General features: G+C 39.4%; 1 protein-coding gene across 4 annotated transcripts; it reads right to left on the bottom strand.

Moving 5' to 3' along the window:
* Positions 1-2,594: 2,594 nt before the first annotated feature.
* Positions 2,595-18,396, bottom strand: cdhr5a (cadherin-related family member 5a). 4 transcript variants are annotated; one of them, XM_082160945.1, is made up of 14 exons: positions 17,633-18,388; positions 14,626-14,801; positions 13,454-13,516; positions 12,725-12,814; positions 12,387-12,473; positions 8,100-8,204; positions 7,802-8,008; positions 7,627-7,717; positions 7,444-7,541; positions 7,105-7,311; positions 6,905-7,018; positions 5,713-5,779; positions 5,443-5,625; positions 2,595-3,526 (listed from the first exon to the last, which is right to left on the bottom strand). In XM_082160945.1, exons 1-14 carry the CDS (start codon positions 17,721-17,723, stop codon positions 3,045-3,047), a joined length of 2,061 nt encoding a protein of 686 aa, XP_082017071.1. In that variant the 5' UTR covers positions 17,724-18,388; the 3' UTR covers positions 2,595-3,044. The 4 variants fall into 4 exon arrangements, with proteins under 4 accessions (XP_082017071.1, XP_082017070.1, XP_082017073.1 ...); XM_082160944.1 differs by having other exon boundaries at positions 2,595-3,620; positions 5,468-5,625; positions 17,633-18,384; XM_082160947.1 differs by having other exon boundaries at positions 3,354-3,526; positions 5,468-5,625; positions 17,633-18,396.
* Positions 18,397-19,450: the final 1,054 nt, after the last annotated feature.

Below are 19,450 nucleotides of genomic sequence, written 5' to 3'. Positions count from 1 at the left end.
CATTTTCACATTCATTGAATTTTTTATGCTTGCACTAGACATTAAACTGACATGGTCTGAATCAGCATTTCACTTGTTATTGCCTGCATAGGATGAAGTGAGTTGTTGTATTATGTATTGCTAAATGAATAAATGCAAATGTGAATTTAACCCTTGTGCATCAATTAAAAAAAGTTACACATAGCTAGAGGACAAAAATGTCTGCGTCAAAAAACTGTAAAAAAATTTGAAGTTTGGGAGCACAGACTTAAATTTGGTATCATTTTAAAGAAGACCCGTGGCAGATTATTGCTGAAGTAAGTAAATCCCCCAAAAAGTTATATAGGTTTAAGTTTATGAAAATTATTTATGAACAATATTTTATATAATATATATATATATATTATTATTATCAAACAAGTTAAAGTCTAAAACGGCTAGAAAATCAAAACCATAAGTCTAAACAAGTTGTGTTCCAAATTTGAGGTTGATATCTCAAATAATGAGCTTTCGGTAAGATCTTGTTTGGGCGCCAGCAAAACTCCACTGGTGAACACTGTGATTGGATTTGTTATTTGCAGTTGAGCAAATGCACACACATGCACACAAACACATTTTTTTTTATAACACACAAACCACACTCAGACATCCATACTGACACACACACACAATTATCGTGGCATAATTTATCCAATTGGCTCTATAATATGCCGAAGCAGAAAACAGGAATAAAGCGAGTATTTGCTTTATAGGCCAAACCTGAAAAAATGGCACCATCTGATAATTTTTTTTTAAAATTTAAATTTTGAAGCCTTGCCAACAGAATGAAAGCCTCTTAACAAAGATTGCATAATTTTATAGTTAGACGGCCCTGGGATTAAAAATGCAGTTTTAATGGGTTTCAATGGGGACATTTTTGTCCAAAAGGCGTTGAGAGGAAGTATTTTGTGTACCTAGTGCAAAATAGATTTTTTAAAGGAAATGGTGCTGAAATAGTAAAATTCCAATAAAAATACACACCTGTGGCAAATTCTATGCAGTTAGCATTAACACATGCAGAAAACAAAACTGAAAAGGACAAAATGTCCATAAGGATGCACAAGGGTTAAGCATTTAAAAAACACTTTGGTAAATAGGCATATTTATTTTAATGAGCCTAATGGCACAAGTGCTTTGATTTCTCGTACTGTTTTTAACAGCTTTTAAAAAGCCAACCAACACATATCTAGTGAGCACACGGAGAAGACGTCACACGTCGCACCAGAAAAGCCCAGCATGCAGTGTTTTCAGAGAAGCGTTGGCACAACATCTTCAGGACTCCCTCAAGTGGAAGGTGCATGCATTAGTCTAGCTCACACTTTTATGAGTGAATGACAACTGCTTATTGAAGGCTGTTCCAAAAATATAAGAAATGCTTTTGCAATAGATGTCGAGCGAACGGAAAGTTTCTTTCCTTCACCATGTTCCTTCAGGAGCTTATTAGTATGTGCATAACTGCAGATGCATGTTGTTTTGGTTTGTCAGGGTTGGAATCTTAGTCTGACTGACATTTCTCATAATTCTCTCTCACCTCTCAGTGAAGAGCAGTGTTGGGGTAACACATTACAATTAGAGCGACTTATGTATTCAGATTACTTTATTTCAAGTAACTAGTAAAGACATTACTTTTAAAATGACAAAAATCTGAGTTACCTTTTCAAAAAAAATAATGCAAGTTACTTTGTTTTCCCATTAATTGACTGACAGCTCTTTTGTCCCCATGTTGAGAGAAGGTGACGCCTAGACTAAATGTGAGCATTTCCTCATCTCATTTGCACAAAAACACATTCCTCAAATGAATAAAAATTGTGAAATGCAAACCTGCAATAATTAATTATGTTAAATGACATATATACTTTATGAATTTCATCTCACTTTATTAAACGGTTTCTTTGCTGCTGACCTTTGATGATCAAGCAAAAAAACGATTTTTAGATAAACATCATATTTGTGTTTCATTATTCTGTTTTAATTGCTGATCTTCACCTGTGTCCTATTCTTCTGTGATCCAGAATGGCTGAAAGAGTTGTTTGGTTTTTTTTTCTTTTTTCTTTTTTCTTAAGGTTTACACATTTGAATTAATAGTAAAATGACATCAAAATGGAATGGAATAATCCTTACCCGTTTTAAATGAATAATTGATTAAGAATTGTTTATTTATTCAATTAAAATATATAAGGGTTATTCAATTCAATTTGATGGATTTTTACTGCTAATTCAAATGTGTAAATCTTTTAAAAAAAGGCTTAATTTATTTTATTTATTATTTATTTACAGGCTTGAATTTGTATTTCCTTCAGCCTGAGACTTATTCATTTCACTTTTGGTGTGAAAGGGTCTTTACGTATGCCAAAAAAAGGACATTTGTATTTTGATGATAAAAAAAACAAAACAAGCCCAGCCAAGGTGTGAAAAAGACCCCAACACTGCTGAAAAGCCTTGTTTACCACAAAAAAACACATTTAAAAGGACAAAACCTTTAAAAAAAAGACATCAACAAATCCTTTGTGTAACAATTCAGAAACTAGTAGCTGTATTCAAGTAAATATAGCCTTGTTAAACATGCTTGTTTTTGCTTTTAATAATATTCTTTTGTCAGGCATCACATCAAGTGTGGATACTTTCTCGAATGGTTCAAATTTGCTTTATTTTGCATCCCCACCCCACCCCACCCCACCCCACCATCACATAATAATTTACATAATAATACAAAACACTGTATTCCACAATGTATTATTCATAAACACAGCTGATGTTAAATTAAGCAGCAAGCCAACATTAAATTCTCAGGTTTGTTTTCTTAAATTATAGACACATTACAATAACACATTTTAGTTTAGCACACATTATCACACAATGGAAAAAAATGCATCATCATTCACATATATTGATCACTAAATGTGTCAGTATTTTGCTATTAATCACATCTCAACTGAACCGTGTTTCATTTTTGCGAAGACATCTTGTTACAGCCGAACTGAAAAACTCCAGAGTCTCTGACGAGCAAAAGAGCTCAAGCCGGTTCCTCACGGATCTTTTCTGTCTGTATTCAGTCCGTCTCTGCCGTCAGAAATTTCCCTGCTACTCAAGTCCTGTATATTCGACATTATCAAATCCCCCAGTTCCATTTGACTGTCTTCCGGCGCATGGGAAGCGAAATCCCCTTCGACTCTCTCCACCTCCTCTTCAGGCTTAATCCCTATAGTGTCAGGGATGATCTCAACCTCGATATCTGAAGAATCCTCGCTCTCCTTGAACCAAACGCTCTTGTGTCTGTCATCCTTCCTCCTCTCTTTAGCCAGAATGGACTTCACTCTATTCTTATTGGCCTTCCCTTTGGTTTGGACGACTGGACTGTGATGGGAATGGTTGAAACTCGTCTGGAGTCCACAGGATCGGCACTGCCTCAGTCTTTCACGAGGAATCACTCGCACTCTTGTTGCTTGAACCGCATCCAGTCTCCCTTCTCTCAGTTCAGCTCGCCTGGCTCTGGATCTCCCTGTGTCTCCTTCATTTAAGAAACCATCATTGTTGAACTGCATGCTATCTCTCGGTCTTGGCCTGTTAGGGGGCTGAGTAAACTTCAAGCATGACCCTAAACACTGAATGAGGGCAGAGGGTTAATCTCACAATTTCATGAGCTGAATATTACCTGCTGTACTACATGATTACGGCGTTCTTAAGGAACTTTCTCTTAAAGGGGACATATCATGAAAATTTGACTTTTTTCGCGTTTAAAGGATTAGTTCACTTTTAAAAAATGTTTTGCTGATAATTTACTCACCCCGATGTCATCCAAGATATCCATGTCTTTCTTTCTTCAGTCGAAAAGAAATGAAGGTTTTTGAGGAAAACATTCCAGGATTTTTCTACACAGAATGGACTTCAATGGCAACCAACTATACCAATGTTCAAAGAAGGTTCAAATGTCCGTCTCAATGCAGCTTCAAAGTCTCTACACGATCCCAGTTAAGAAATAAGAGTCTTATCTGGCGAAACGATCTGTCATTTTCCAAATTTATTTTTAAATGATATACTTTTTAACCACAAATGCCCGTCGTGTACCATCTCTGAGATGTGCCACGCATTGCGTCATCACGTTGGAAAGGTCACGCGTCACGTCATCCATCTAAGTTATTTGTCTGTGTACTCCGGTTCAAAAGGTAGGGAAGGGCGAAAAATGTCATCTCATTTTCTCCTCCAACTTCAAAATCATCCAACATCTTTGTTTTAATTTATTATTATTATTATTTTTATTTTTTTCGTGACCTTTCCAACGTGATGACGTAATACGTGGCACATCTCAGAGATGGTACAAGACGGGATTAAAAAGTATATAAATATATTTTTTTTTTTTTGAAAATGATCGATTGCTTCTCTAGATAAGACCCTTATTTCTTAACTGGGATTGTGTCGAGACTTTGAAGCTGCATTGAGACGGACATTTGAACCTTCTTTGAACATTGGTATAGTTGGTTGCCATTGAAGTCCATTCTGTGTAGAAAAATCCTGGAATGTTTTCCTCAAAAACCTTAATTTCTTTTCGACTGAAGAAAGAAAGACATGGATGTCTTGGATGACATCGGGGTGAGTAAATTATCAGCAAATCATTTTTTGAAAGTGAACTAATCCTTTAAGTGCTATAATTGGGTCTCCGGTGCATCTACCAATCCAGAAAACATGAAAAGTGACAACCTAACTTTGTTTTAGTGAGCCTTTCTCTGCAAGCATGTCAAAAGATAAGCCGATCAGATTTCGCTCTCCTTCTGACGTAGGATGACGATCTTATTATAATATTTCCGCCCCTTAATCTTCACGTTTACGCCCACGGCGATGCCATTTGGTTTTCAGAAGCAACAACAGAGACCAGTTCTAACGTAATGGCAAAAGTTCGAGCAAAACATGCAGATTGTTCTGTCGTTGCTGCACAAACGAGCACTGAACACTATCTGACCAAAACATGTCACAGCTGTCTTATAAAGTCCTCAGGGAACTGTTAACTTGTGAAAAAGTTCAAGTTCATGCAAGTCGATGAGATTAATCAATGTAACTCCACAACAACTACATAAATGTCTCCACTAACCATTCAGACACGTCCAGGTGCGTCTAAAAGTTAAACTCTTCCTGAGTCTCTCCGTAAGGCTTCACTCGCTACTGGTTATTTCTGGATGAGTGAGATTGGCCTGTTTTGTTATCGCCGGAGTATCTGAAGCTTGTGTAAAGGATCGGCCTCTTCTGAACGGGGGCGGAGCAGAAGCTCATTTGCATTTAAAGGCTCACACCCAAAAAGGGGCAAATTTGACAAGCTGTAATAAATGATCTGGGGCTGAAATTTCACAGACACATTCTTGTGAAGAGAGGCATAATATGTCACCCTTTAAGCCTCAGTTCTTTTACAAAGTGGACACTCAGAGCTGGACTCACTGAGCTTTGATGAGAAGATGCTGACCTCAGACAACTTGAACGCGTCAGGATTCCCCTTCTTGACACGGGATATCAGATAGCCGATCACAATGAGGCAGAGCACCAGTAAAGCGGCCATTACGAAGCCCAGTAAAGCCATGTCTCCTGCGCGGAAGCTCTCGTCGGGCGACTGGACCCCCGTGGCTGATGTGGAGAAACGTTAGACAGCCATCATGCTGGATAAACATTTCACACTGAGTGGGTTAATTAACATTTTAGATGCAAACTTACATGGTATTACAAGGACAGAGAGAGCAGCTGTCCCTGACTCGCCAGTGGACACGTCCACCGCCCGAAGCTGGCGATGAAACAAACAATTCAAATTCAGATTCTATTTGAAAGATTTTAGCCTTAACATTGACAGAAGTTTGCAATAGCAAAGTGACCGGAAGTCTTTTGGACCTACTTTATATAAAGTGTCTTTAACAACAATGTGCAAACTATGTACATACCCATGCAATACAAATAGAATTTATTTATGAATTTTTTGTTTCATAATAAGTACATACACTGTAAAAAAAGATTATGACCTCAATAGCAGCAAGTGTTTTCCAATACAACAAAGACATTTTATTTTATTTAATTTTTATGCGAGTACATACTGTACACTGTAAAAAGATTATGCTTTGCAATACAACATAGACATTATTTTATTTATTTTTTATGTAAGTACATACACTGTAAAAAAGATTATGACCTCAATAGCAGCAAGTGTTTTCCAATACAACATAGACATTATTTTATTTTATTTTATATATATTTTATATTTCAGTTAACACTTTATTTTAAAGTGACGTAGTTACACACTACTACATGTACTTACTATGGTAGTAACTGTAAGTTATGCATAATTACAAGTAACTAACCCAAATCAAACCGTAACTTTATAGTAAGTACATGTAGTTAATTAATATTAGTCAGTACTTATTTGAGTAAGTAAAATGTAACTATGTCACCATGAAATAAAGTCTTACCTGATTATTTTATTTTATTAATTTATTTTTATGCAAGTACACTGTAAAAAAAGATTGTGTTTTGCAATACAACATAGACTTTTTTTTTTTTTTCATGTAAGTACACTTAAGTGCAAGTGTTTGAAAAACATTATTGAAGTTTGTTTTACAAGAAAACACTATTTGATTCTGTCCACTTCAATGTTTTCTTTGTTGTTGTTGTTTTTACCAGCAATTTCTGAGTGAAACTTGCTTCAAAGTAAATCTTTCACCACACTTTTTTCACTATAGTAGTTTGTTAAAGATGCCTATATAAAGGGGTCTTTCAATAGCCAGACATGACAAAATCAAGTGGTAAAAGCTTTGGTAAATGCTATGCTTTCAGTGAGGGTTGACAAAGAAGAACCATTTAACTGTGAAAGTAGAAAGCATCTATCTCAAAATAGATGCAACTAAACATATTTACTTGCCTGCAAAGCGAAGGAATCGGTCCGAACTGCTTTCTTCAAAAGTATAAACCCATCTGTTGTGATATTGACATAGCTGCTGTATTGCACTTCATATTTTATATCAGGATTGATTCCCTGAAAAACAAAGGGAGAAACTGCCAATCTCTTATTAAATGGGTTTCATGTTTATGGGTGACCATAATTTTAAACTTGAAACTTACACTTGCGAAGTCTTCATCCCTTGCTCTGACTCTGAAGGGTCTGTTGGTCGTCCTGTCTCTTAGCACCATGTTTTCAGGCCCTGAAGTAATGTAAACATACCCTTCATATCGTTCTTTCTCAAACCTCGGAGGATTTCTGCTCTTTTTCATTACATCAATGGTGACTGAAGTGGTGGCAAACTGATCTCGGTTTAATACCTGAGAAGCCTAGGAAGGACAAATAAAGGAAGGCTGCTGTTATCAAAATTACGCAGTGATTCAGCTGTATCTGCTCTCAGGCTCGAGCAGATATTGTGAGGATGCATATTCTAGTTTTTATAATATGTACAAGAAACTCACCAAAACTAAGAGGGAGATTGGGCCTGCTATATCTGCTGGTTTCAGCATGGATATGTTGCCGGAGTTCTCATCAATCTGAAATATGTTGTCTTCATTTCCTAGGCAGTTACAGAAATGATAGCTTGTGCAGTTCATGTTGAAAATTGAGGGGCAACAGTTATTTTAGGAAAAATGCTTTACTACCTCGAACAATTTTATAGCTTATCTCTTCATTTCTGCTTTTATCTCCATCTCTGGCATACACTGGACCTGGCTGCAATTGCAAGGCTCCCTCCTGGAAATATACATGTTGTATGGATAATTCTGAAATACAGCATTACATTTATTAACCATGGTCATAATATGAATGATAATGTACCTGCTTCTCTGTTAAGTTCACCCTGCCCCTGTAGCCGAGGCTCAGGCAGATTTTGGCATTACCAATGGTTACTCTTGTACATGGTTGAAACCACGGAGGACGGTTATCAATGTCTATAATATTGACGGTGATGGTTGCTGTAGCTGTGAAGGAGCGTTCACTCGGTTGTGATGGCAGCGGAGTATGTTGCGATGGCAGTGGAGTATCCTGATAGAGTCAAGACTTGATCGTGTTAAACGTGAGATCAAGAGAGAACTTTTAACGCATTCAAATTCAAATTCAAATTCATTTCACATACCTGCGCATACAAGATCAGTTTCACCTGTTGGATGACATCGTAATCTAAAACTTTGTTCACAAGGATGTTTGGCGTATACATGGTCTCAAGTCTGAAGTATCTGTTCTGTAAAGAAACGGTCATATTAAAGTAATGGTTCAAGCAACAATGTCATTAAAGCCAGGTGCACAGTGTACAATTTACAATAGTCCTTTACGATTGTTGCTTGTTGTCAGTGTAACATTTAAAGTCCAAAGATGATGAAGATAGGTAAAGTAGTTTAAAATAACAGAGTAGTTTAATAAATAAAGCAGCACAGATCATCCAAAAGGATCAAGCACAATGCAGCACAAACAATACCGGACACTGAAGGCAGTGAGGAACTTAAATACAAAATGATAATGAACACAAATAAGAACAGGTGTGATGATCAAATAAATTAGTATGGCAACTAAGGGCTGGCAGAAACAGAGGAACAAAAGAAACAGGTAACTAAGGAAAACAAACTAAAAGTCCATGTAAACGAGAGTAAACACGGACAGAATGCACATTTAAAAACAACCATAGTTGACTTAAGTGCTTGACAACAATATCAGGGGACACAAACAAATAAACAACATACACAACAGAAAATGTCTCAACTCGAAACGAAAGCTAAGGAATACAGGTGGGTCTTAAGCAACAGCTTGAAAAATTCAGCAGTCCGAGCTGTTCTTTTATGAACAGGTAGACTATTCCAGAGATTAGGAGCAGCCACTGAGAAGGCTCGGTCACCTTTATATTTTAACCTGTATTTTGGAAACACCCCCCAAAAGACGCCTCCTCGCGCCGTAACTGATGATGTGAGGGAGGGAGGGTGGAGGCTCTGGAGGTGGACGAGGTGCCGACGCAGATCAGGAGGCAGGGAGGGATGCTGGCAGAAAAAAAAAAAGGGTGGAGTTGATGGTGGAAGGTCCCATGGAGGAGCGGACAGCTGATAAGAGCTCAGAGTGACCAAGGAGACAGCCAGGAGGAAGGTGACCTACTGCAGAACTGATGGAGGGAGGAGCCATGGTGGAAACTTGAGCTTAACAGCAGTGATGCCGGGAGATGTGGAGGCCCAGGCGGAGCCTGATGGACCGAGAGACCAGGCGACATTGTTGGACCAGGAGACCAAGGTGGAGACGTGGTGATGAGTGGCCGAGGTAGAGCTTGGGTGCCTGAGGACTGAGGTGACAATGGTGTGAGTGACAGAGGCGAAGCCGGAGGGAAGGAAGAGCCCGACAGAGCCGTAGCGGTGGAGGAATGAGGCGCAGCCGAAGGTCTGGAAGTCCATGGCGATGGTAGAGTGATGACAGCCTGGTCACCTTTCTCTTCGCCGAGGGGGCGAGGAGCCAGGGCGTAGCCGAGGTGGAGCTGATGGAGGGAGGAGCCAAGGTGGAGCCGGAAGGACAATGGTCCCAGGTGCAGCCGAGAGGGCGTGGGGCCTGGGCGTAGCCAAGGTGTAGCTGATGGAGGGAGGAGCCAAGGTGAAGCCGGAAGGACGATGGTCCCAGGTGGAGCCGAGGGGGCGTGGGGCCAGGGCGTAGCCGAGGTGGAGCTGATGGAGGGAGGAGCCAAGGTGAAGCCGGAAGGACGATGGTCCCAGGTGCAGCCGAGGGGGCGTGGAGCCAGGGCGTAGCCGAGGTGGAGCTGATGGAGGGAGGAGCCAAGGTGGAGCCAGAAGGACGATGGTCCCAGGTGCAGCCGAGGGGGCGTGGAGCCAGGGCGTACCCGAGGTGTAGCTGATGGAGGGAGGAGCCAAGGTGGAGCTGATGGAGGGAGGAGCCAAGGTGGAGCCAGAAGGACGATGGTCCCAGGTGCAGCCGAGGGGGCGTGGAGCCAGGGCGTACCCGAGGTGTAGCTGATGGAGGGAGGAGCCAAGGTTTTGTGATGGAGGGAGGAGCCAAGGTGAAGCCGCAAGGATGATGGTCCCAGGTGGAGCCGAGGGGGCGTGGAGCCAGGGCATAGCCGAGGTGGAGCTGATGGAGGGAGGAGCCAAGTTGGAGCCGGAAGTATGATGGTCCCAGGTGCAGCCAAGGGGGCTTGGAGCCAGGGCGTAGCCGAGGTGTAGCTGATGGAGGGAGGAGGCAAGGTGGAGCCGGAAGGACGATGGTCCCAGGTGGAGCCGAGGGGGCGTGGAGCCAGGGCGTAGCCGAGGTGGAGCTGATGGAGGGAGGAGCCAAGGTGGAGCCGGAAGGACGATGGTCCCAGGTGCAGCCGAGGGGGCGTGGAGCCAGGGCGTAGCCGAGGTGGAGCTGATGGAGGGAGGAGCCAAGGTGAAGCCGGAAGGATGATGGTCTCAGGTGAAGCTGAGGGCTCACAGGGAGAAAGCCCCAATGTGGATCCGGGTTGTATGGCGGAGCCAACAGGGGAGCCGAAGGGCTGAAGGAATGGCTGGCTTCAGTGGAGCAGGCAGGAGAGGAATGCTGGGTAAACATCAGTGGCATAGAACAGGTGCTGGGTGAGGAAACAGGCTTGGTGTTGGACTGGACTAGTGGCGACAAAGACAACTCTGTGCTGGACGGGACCAACGGCGATGAAGAACACTCTGTGATGGATGGGACCTCTAGAGGCAGAAGAGGTTCATGGGTGGGTATCAGGGTGAGAAGCGCCACCTCTGTCTCCCAGTATATCAGCCACAAATATTCCCACTGGCATGGATGTCTCAGACAGGTAAATCATGGCCAAAATCATACAGTGTAAACCCAGCTTTGCTCATACTGATATTGTGCCAAACCAATAGCTCTAAATTCTCATTCAAGCTTGCACATTTTTAAACATAACTGTTGGAATTTGTCACAAGCCATATGAGAGCCAATGGGATTTTCCATCATTGGAATCAGACCTGACATTAAGCATCTTGAAGGACGATGTTTGATTTTCAGCTATTAATTACTTAATGGGATGGTTTAACCAAGAAATGAAAATTCAGCCATCAATCACTCACTCACTCTCATGCCATCCAAATCCACAAGACTTTCATTCATCTTTGAAACCTTCTTTACCTCCATTAAAGATCCATTCACCCCAAACCTTGACGCTTCAAAAAGTTCATTTTCAATTTATATGAAGCGAGCAGTTTAATCCAAGTCTTCTGAAGAGACACAATCACTTTATATGATGAACAGAGTTAGACTTTTATTCACATAAACATTGATCAACGCACATACAGTACATAGAGCACATGGTAAATGGTCATGTGGCGAGTAGGACAAGTGGTTACTGATTACTGATGAGCGTCACCTGCGTGAAGCACCGGTCTCGTATCTCTTACAGAGGAGCGGAAGCATAAAAGGAGGAGCGACGACATTGAAGGATGAGAGAGGACAGGCCTGGATTTATGTTGTGTTTTTTTTTTCTGTTTTATTATATGTGGCAGCAGTCGTCCGTGAGGGACTGCTGTCTTTACTTTCATTTTGTATTTGCTTATTTTATTATTAAAGTCTGTGAACGTTCGCTGGTTCCTGCCTCCTTCTTCCCATAACAAGTAACTTTGCTACAGGTCACTCTACCGAAACTAATTGGTTCTGGCTCCTCATTCATAATAGGTGATTGTGTCTCTTGAGAAGACTTGCATTAAACTGCTCTTTTCGTATGGATTGTTTTTGCTCATTATGAACCTATTATGTCATTATAAACACTTTAAAGCATTTACCCAAGCTGAAGTTTTGGGTGAAATAGACTTTCAATGGATGGACAGAAATCTCTCAGATTTCATTAAAAATATCTTCATTTGTGTTTTGAAGATGAACGAAAGTGTTACGAGTTTGGAACGACATGAGGATCAGTAACTAACGACAGTTTTTCCATTTTTGGGTGAACTATACCTGTAAGTTTCACTTTGATCTTCACACAAAGAGATCATATGACTTCGGAAGACTTGTAATATCACACTAGTCACATTTATGATGCTTTTGCGGTTCTGTTTTGGGTAACACTTTATTTTAGTTTCCTTGTTGTATATGTTAAATGTACTTACCGTAGTAATAACAGTAATTATGCATAATTACATGCAATTAACCAAATCCTCAACCATTAACCCTCAACCAAATCCTAATCCTACCCTAACCCTATAGTAAGTACATGTAGTTGCTTAATATTACTCAGTACTTAAATATATAATTAGACTGTAACAATGACACCTTAAAATAAAGTGTAACCCTGTTTTGTCTTTTTTGAGCCTTTGGTTCTTTTGCTATATGAAAAAGAGCATCTTGGACTTTCTGCTAAACTTCTCCTGTTGTTTTTAATTTTTAAAAATCTAGATAAAAGGAATTGGTTACTTACCAAAGTTGGTTCTATAGAATAATACAGAACCTCAGAATCATCATCGATTGCTTCAATCAGGCCAATGCTGGTATTAACTGGTGTGAGCTGTGCAATACACACAATGTAACATTTATGGACTAGAATGACAACATCCTTACATTGAAAGTTGGTCTAGAAACTGTTTGCTGTCTGATTTAACGTATAATTTTTAAACTCAACCCTGAATATTTGAAATTTTTGGTTGATTAGAATGTCGATTAAGCCACAAAGCCGAACACTTGCTCTAAAATTCAGACAGTACAAATGTTGTTGCAGGACCAACTTACTAGGACAAATGTTGAATAGCATGCTCTCACCTCATTTACGTTAAGTGTATACTCGCTCTGGCCAAATGATGGAGTGTTGTCATTGATATTCTCAACACGAACAATCACAATCAGAGTGATCTGTAGATAAAATGTACAAATTAATATAAAAAGGTCAAAACTACAGATGTAACAGCTGGCTTCATCTTTAAAAAAAAAAAAAAAAAAAAAATCTGAGAAAAACTATTATAGCAATCTGCAATATACGGATGCATGGATGTCTTCGCATTAAAAATATTGGAAAACTGGAACTAAAGTGATTTAAAAAAGTATTAGTCGGGTTGGGTTAGGGGAAGGTGTCGGGAGAGATTTGTCCCAATAAGGCAGCATCCATTTAATGATTTAAATAAATTTAATAATTTACACTCAATATGTTGTTATTGCATACTGTTTTATACTACAATACACTGATGGGTAAATACAGTAGTCAACATTTGAAGTGGATCAAAAAAGTTCATCAAAGTTGTCCTAAGACAAGAACGTGTATTGTACAAAATTCATGTATAACTTTGATGAAAGGTTTTGATCCACTTCTAATGTTGACTACTGTAGTATCAGCCAGCCAAGTATAAAATGGCATCTAAATACATTTAACAATTAGAGCAATGAAAATGCTGCTCTTTTCACTTGTTTGCACAGAGCAAATAGTCTCTGCCTTTTAGTTTTACATTCATCTGCCTAGAATTCATTTACTTGTAATTGTACTTGTGAGTAACTTACACTTCTGTAGCCAGTTTTATTACACCGGACCTGGACAGTTAGCTCCTCAGGACCTGAAAGGGTCTGGAAAACAGGTTAATATCAACTGAAGTTAGGATCAAACTGCTGTGATCGTTCATTGTGCATTTTCATCGTGTTTAACCAAAGTCATATTAACTTAAGATCAGTCAAACTGGTATTTGGAAGATGACAGCTGGTTTGTTGTCGGTCCAGTTTGGTCCACCACCAGGTTTAAACCAAGTCCACTGGCTGGTAATTTGTCTGATTAACCATCATCTAAACCAGCTTGGATCAGATAGTGACCACGAATGAAAGCTAGAAACCATGTAAACACAGCTGCCGCATCATAAAGGGATGGTTCGGAGTAAAATCAACCTAGGGTCCTTTACACCATGACCTCGGGCCAAACACCCCCACCCTTGACGTAAGAGTTAGCGGTAGCATTAGCCATCAGGCAAATGTTATTTAAATAAACTCCTGATGTACTTACAAACTTTCCAATGCCTCGTTTTATGAGTACAGAACCTATTTGTACTACTGTAGAAGTTTGGTACCATTCTGGGCATTATTAGTGGGGTAATTTACGAGATACATCATAGGATCGAGGTCATGGTGCAAAGGACCCTAGGTTGATTTTACTCCAAACCATCCCTTTATCACTGCCAAAAAAGTTTTTCTTGCTTAGTATTTTTTTCTTGCTTTTCATAAAAAAAATATTAAAAAAATTCTTAGTTCAAGATACATTTACTTGAGAAGCAAAATTATTTTTATATAAAAATATTAAGATATTAAATAATTTGTGCTTAAAACAAGAATAAACAAATCTGCCAGTGGGGTCAGAAAAATAATAAAATATTTTTTTGACCCCACTGGCAGATATTTTCTTCTTTTTTTTAAGCACAAACTTAATTTATTTATTTTTTCTCTCCAGAAAACAAGACTTAATATCTTTATTAAGTTGAGTTATTTAAGTTATTTTGCACCTCAAGTAAATGTATCTTGATTTATGATTGTTTAGATATTTGTACTTGGAAAAAAAAGACAAAAAATACTGATGAAGCAAATAACTGTTTGCAGTGAAGCAGGTTTTAACTGGCTTTTCCAGCAGGATCATCATAGTCTTATTACTCAAATTGCGCACAAGATAATGGAAAGTCGTGAAATAAACATACTTCAAAGTCCAGGCCTTTCTTTGCTATCAGTTCTGAACCTCTCAGATAGAATGCATCTCCAGGATTCTCTGTGAGATTCAGCGTTACATCCTTTGTTGTTGTGTTAATGTGGACAACAACTGTGTCATCTGTGTTGTTCTCTTTAATCGTCACAGGCCCTGAAGGGACTGTACAAACTGCAGAGAGAAAACAAATATTACCATTTGGCCCAACTTTATATTTGTCATGATTCCTGTCTTGTGTGGACTTTTGTTATTTCCTGTTCTGTGTCATGTTTTGTAGTCCTTTGTAGTTTTTCTTGTTTATTAGTCTTCCCAGGTGTTTCTAATAAGCCACGCCCCCTTGTTATCTAGCTTAGCTTGTTTGTCCCTGTGTATTTATAGCCCTTGTGTTTCACTTGTTACTTTGTCAGTTGTTGTACGTGTAATGGTCACCTCTCTTTGTGATTCCCAAGGTTTTGTTCCTTTGTTCTTCGAGTTCTGTGTTCTCTGTTTTGTGTTACTTTATTAAATCACCCTGCGTTTAGATCCTCGTCTTCACCTGCTTTTCTCAGCTGCGTTACAATATTAAGTGATGCTTCACCACTGGCAAAATGGGCCTATACAGTAGAAAGGTGAATTTATTTATTTATTTATTTATTTTTAATTGGTGCTGAAGAAGGCCGTTTCTTCCCTTTTTCCAAATTGGTATGAACACTTCAACACCCATAATGCACTGGGCATGTTGCCATCCAAGGCCACTCCCACCAGCATGCTATAATACGCTTACGGACTCAAATAACGCCTTTTCTTTAGGAGGAAATACTTCTTAGCAAACTTTTAGTCACAATGGTATCGACTTGTTTTGTTCCAGAATTCAAAGAATGAACGTTTAGCAGAAGTGAGTAACTTTCGGTTTCCAGTGACGGATCCGCCGCATTGAAGGCGTCGGCTAAAGGATGCAAAGAATCGTAAATACTGAGAGAATTACGCGACGGGGAAATCTGAAAAACCTCCATGTTTGTAGTCAACATTTCAAACCGGATGTCAGCGAACACAAGTGTTTAAGGCCAAACGGAGGGGAAGAGCTGAAAGACATGGAGCTGTCAAAAGTAAATGTGAATTGGGTAACACAGAGAACAAGTAAACATTCTTCATTTACATACTGTATACTGACAATAGAAAGTGTGTTGAAAACACACTAACATTTAAATTATTCATTTGGCTACGTTCACACTGCAGGGCTTAATGCTCAATTCCGATTTTTTGAAAAAATTCGATTTTTTTGCAAGGCCGTTCACATTTCCAATTAAATGCGACCTTTTGTGATCTCCTGTGTGAACGTGAAATGACCCAGAAGTGACCCGCATGCGCAGAAGAGTACTCAACGGTCAACGACGTCACTTATTGTTTGCGGAAGTAGCTAAACTTTAACTGTGATTCTCTCACACACACACACACACACACACACACACGAGCACGCGCAGCGACCGTTACACAAGAGCCAGACAGCAGCCGCTGACCTATCTAATATCAGATCCAGCACAAATAAGTTAACATAACGTATATATAATGGCCGTGGGCTCTTTTTTTTTTATTTTTTTTTTTATTAACGGGCTCGTCGAGGTCGACCCGTTCGGCAGATTTACCTCAGCTCGACGAATATGCAGTCCGTTTTCAAACCGACGACTACTTCAACGCAGGATTATGACGTTTTTCGCGTATCAATGACGTGCGGGTCGGATAAATGCGACCTGGCCGTTCAGACTGAAGTCGCATTTGAAAAGATCGGATATGTATCGGATTTGGGACCACATACCCAAGTGGCCTGGGTCGCATTTGAAAAGATCGGATCTGTGTCGTTCAGACTGTCATGAAAAGATCAGACACAGGTCGCATAGGGGCAAAAAAATCGGAATTGGGTCGTTTCAGCCTGCAGTGTGAACGTAGCCACAGTGCAATTGACCCCTCGCAGGGAGTTTGATTGACAGGCGATCTGACCAATCATAATCCGCCGAATCCGCCATTTTTGTCCGACAAAGCAGTCAGGAGAGTTAGTAGATAAACGTCGGTGGACATGAACTTGAGAAACGGTGTGTACTGACAGCTTTCCGCGGTTAAAACAACATTCCTTCTTATGTTCATTCATGTTTATTTGATGCTATAAATTAACTAGAAGGAAGAGATGATCGGTTCACGAGCAGCTTTAAGAGGCTTTACAGCGATCTGTCAGACACATCAAAGAGCCTCAAAACGGTATTTATTGTTTAAATTTCTTAAAAAAATTACCAAATTTGAAGGGTGAGACTTTGTTTCATATCAAAAGTAACCCAAAAGTAACCTGGTCTGTCCTGTCTGTCAGCGCGTTGTCAGTGTCCTCTCTGCTCCGCGATGTATTTTTCACTGCGTGAGAACATGGTGTGGCGTGAGAGCGGCGTGGCATGTCGGACATAGCAACAGTAACTAAAGGGGGCGGGTCTTTGCGAACGGTCAATTATATATACATAAAAGTACATTACATTGTAATTACATCTATAATTACACAACCTACCCATACCACCAAACCTGTCCTAACCTTATCCACTTCAATAGCAATACGACATCAACACAATGCGTTTATTGTACCTAACAATTATTATTATTAATTTTGATGTATGCACGTAGGTAAAGACACCAAATATAAAGTGTGACCCATTTTAAGGGGCAGTTTGTTTGATGACACAATGAGTGTAGGAAAGTATTTTGAACATGACATATTTCCAACCTCTACATTCTCTACATCCAATGACAATGAACAGACATGGCGTCTTTTTATTGCCACTGCCTGAGCTGAAATCACTTGAATTCAGGTTGATCGGGACACTCAATGGCAAGAAGTGTCCCAATCACCCCAAATTCACCCCTACATCATATGAAATACCCACAGAGAGAGAGACTGACACATGTTGCACCGACACAATAGTGTTGCTGATGACAGTTCACCAAATAGCCAATATTACAATCTAATATCTGAAACAAGAGTTACTTACTTTTCTCAGCAAAGCAGATTTTGGGAAGGAGTAATGCAAATACACAGCCGAAGATGGTCGATGTGGATTTACGCTTAAATTGCATGTTCATTCCCTAGTTTCTGATGCACACAAATAAGTATGGAGGACTATGAGACCGTGGCACCAGCTGGTACTTCTCCACATAAAGCATTGACTGTGTTTCTCGATGAGTGGGAGTCGACTCCAGTCGCAATGTTTGTGACTTCATCTTACGGTCATATATTGCCTAAAGAGCTTGCCAGCAGTCGACTGCTCCCTCCCACCCAAATACTTGCATCTGTTTTTCAGGGGTCATTTTGTATTTGTCCAAGTATTCCACTGCTGTGTGAAATCTGATAATGTGAAACATGCTAAAATTACTTTGTGAGTCTAGCCTGATGACCAGGACTGGAAGCATAAAAATGAATGCTATCTGTTAAATAAATTACAGAATAAATATGGTGACAAATATAATAACATTTGGTAACACTTTAGACATTCTAGTACTAACTATAAGTAACTTTGCAACTACATGTCAACTAGCAGTCATCATCAGTAGACTGTCTGCTTCATTTCTGCTAACATTTTATTTTGATGCTCCTCAACAGACATTATACTGACTATAAGTAACTTTGAATCCGAACCTGAAACTAACAGTCTATTAATACTAAGTTAGTTGACATGTAGTTAAAGTTACGTATAGTTAATAGACTCTCTAAAGTGGACCATTGAAATAAAGTGTACTCTAATATTTAAATATTAACTAGATAAAAAAAAAAGTTTTTCAAGACAAATTTTGAAGTTGGCTTGAAATGTTGAAATTGGCTTGAAACCAGACATTTTTAAAAGCTTGAAGTTTAAAGGTGTTCAGACAGACAGACAGACAGATAGATAGATAGATAGACAGACAGATAGATAGACAGACAGACAGATAGATAGATAGACAGATAGACAGATAGACAGATAGACAGATAGATAGACAGACAGATAGACAGATAGATAGATAGATAGATAGATAGATAGATAGATAGATATATAGACAGATAGATAGATAGATAGATAGACAGACAGACAGATAGACAGACAGATAGATAGACAGACAGACAGATAGACAGATAGATAGACAGATAGATAGACAGATAGACAGATAGATAGAGATGATAGATAGATAGATAGATAGATAGATAGATAGATAGCATGTTGCTAACATGATTTAACATGTTGTTAGCGAGATTTAACACATTGCTAGCAAGCTGGTAGCATGATTTAGCATGTTTGCATGATTTAACATGTTGCTAAAATGATTTAACAAGTTGCTAACAAGACTTAACACAGTGCTAGCATGTTGTTAGCATGATTTAGCTTGTTGCTAACATGATTTAACACGTTGTTAGAATGATTTAACATGTTACTAGCATGATTTAGCACATTGTTAACATGTTGCTACTAATTCTATATTGCAGTTATTTTCCATATTAGATCAATCTTAAACCTGCTCTTTAAAAAAAAGAAAACGAGGATTGTTTAATAGTAGTATGCAACAACAGAGGGCTCTGTGACTACAGTGTGCGCATGTCAAAAGATTAAATCCGCTTGTGACATATAAACACTCACATCACTTTATTTAGCGTTCATGTATAAGTGTCCATGTAAATGTGGCAAAGCTAGTAACATTATCCAGCTCAATTCACTTCCAAATTTAGTTCTCATTCAATAGTGTCAGAAGAGTTAAGTCGATGAGCTACAGTTTTTAAACCCCAACAACTATCATCGATCATTGCTGCATTACATCTTTAAAGCTGCGGTCCGTAACTTGTT

Source organism: Leuciscus leuciscus (assembly GCF_965113295.1).
Source record: "Leuciscus leuciscus genome assembly, chromosome: 2".
NCBI lineage: Eukaryota > Metazoa > Chordata > Actinopteri > Cypriniformes > Leuciscidae > Leuciscus > Leuciscus leuciscus.
The sequence above is the reverse complement of the archived record's forward strand: the minus strand, read 5'-3'. Positions and strand labels throughout refer to the sequence as shown.

Excerpts from the sequence above, each read along its gene's own strand:
- cdhr5a (XM_082160944.1), bottom strand. The coding sequence starts at position 17,723 with ATGAACATGCAATTTAAGCGTAAATCCACATCGACCATCTTCGGCTGT. Across the intron at positions 8,009-8,099 it reads AACTGATCTTGTATGCGCAG|GATACTCCACTGCCATCGCA; the intron begins GTATGTGAAATG and ends TGACTCTATCAG. Across the intron at positions 7,312-7,443 it reads CAATCTCCCTCTTAGTTTTG|GCTTCTCAGGTATTAAACCG; the intron begins GTGAGTTTCTTG and ends TGTCCTTCCTAG.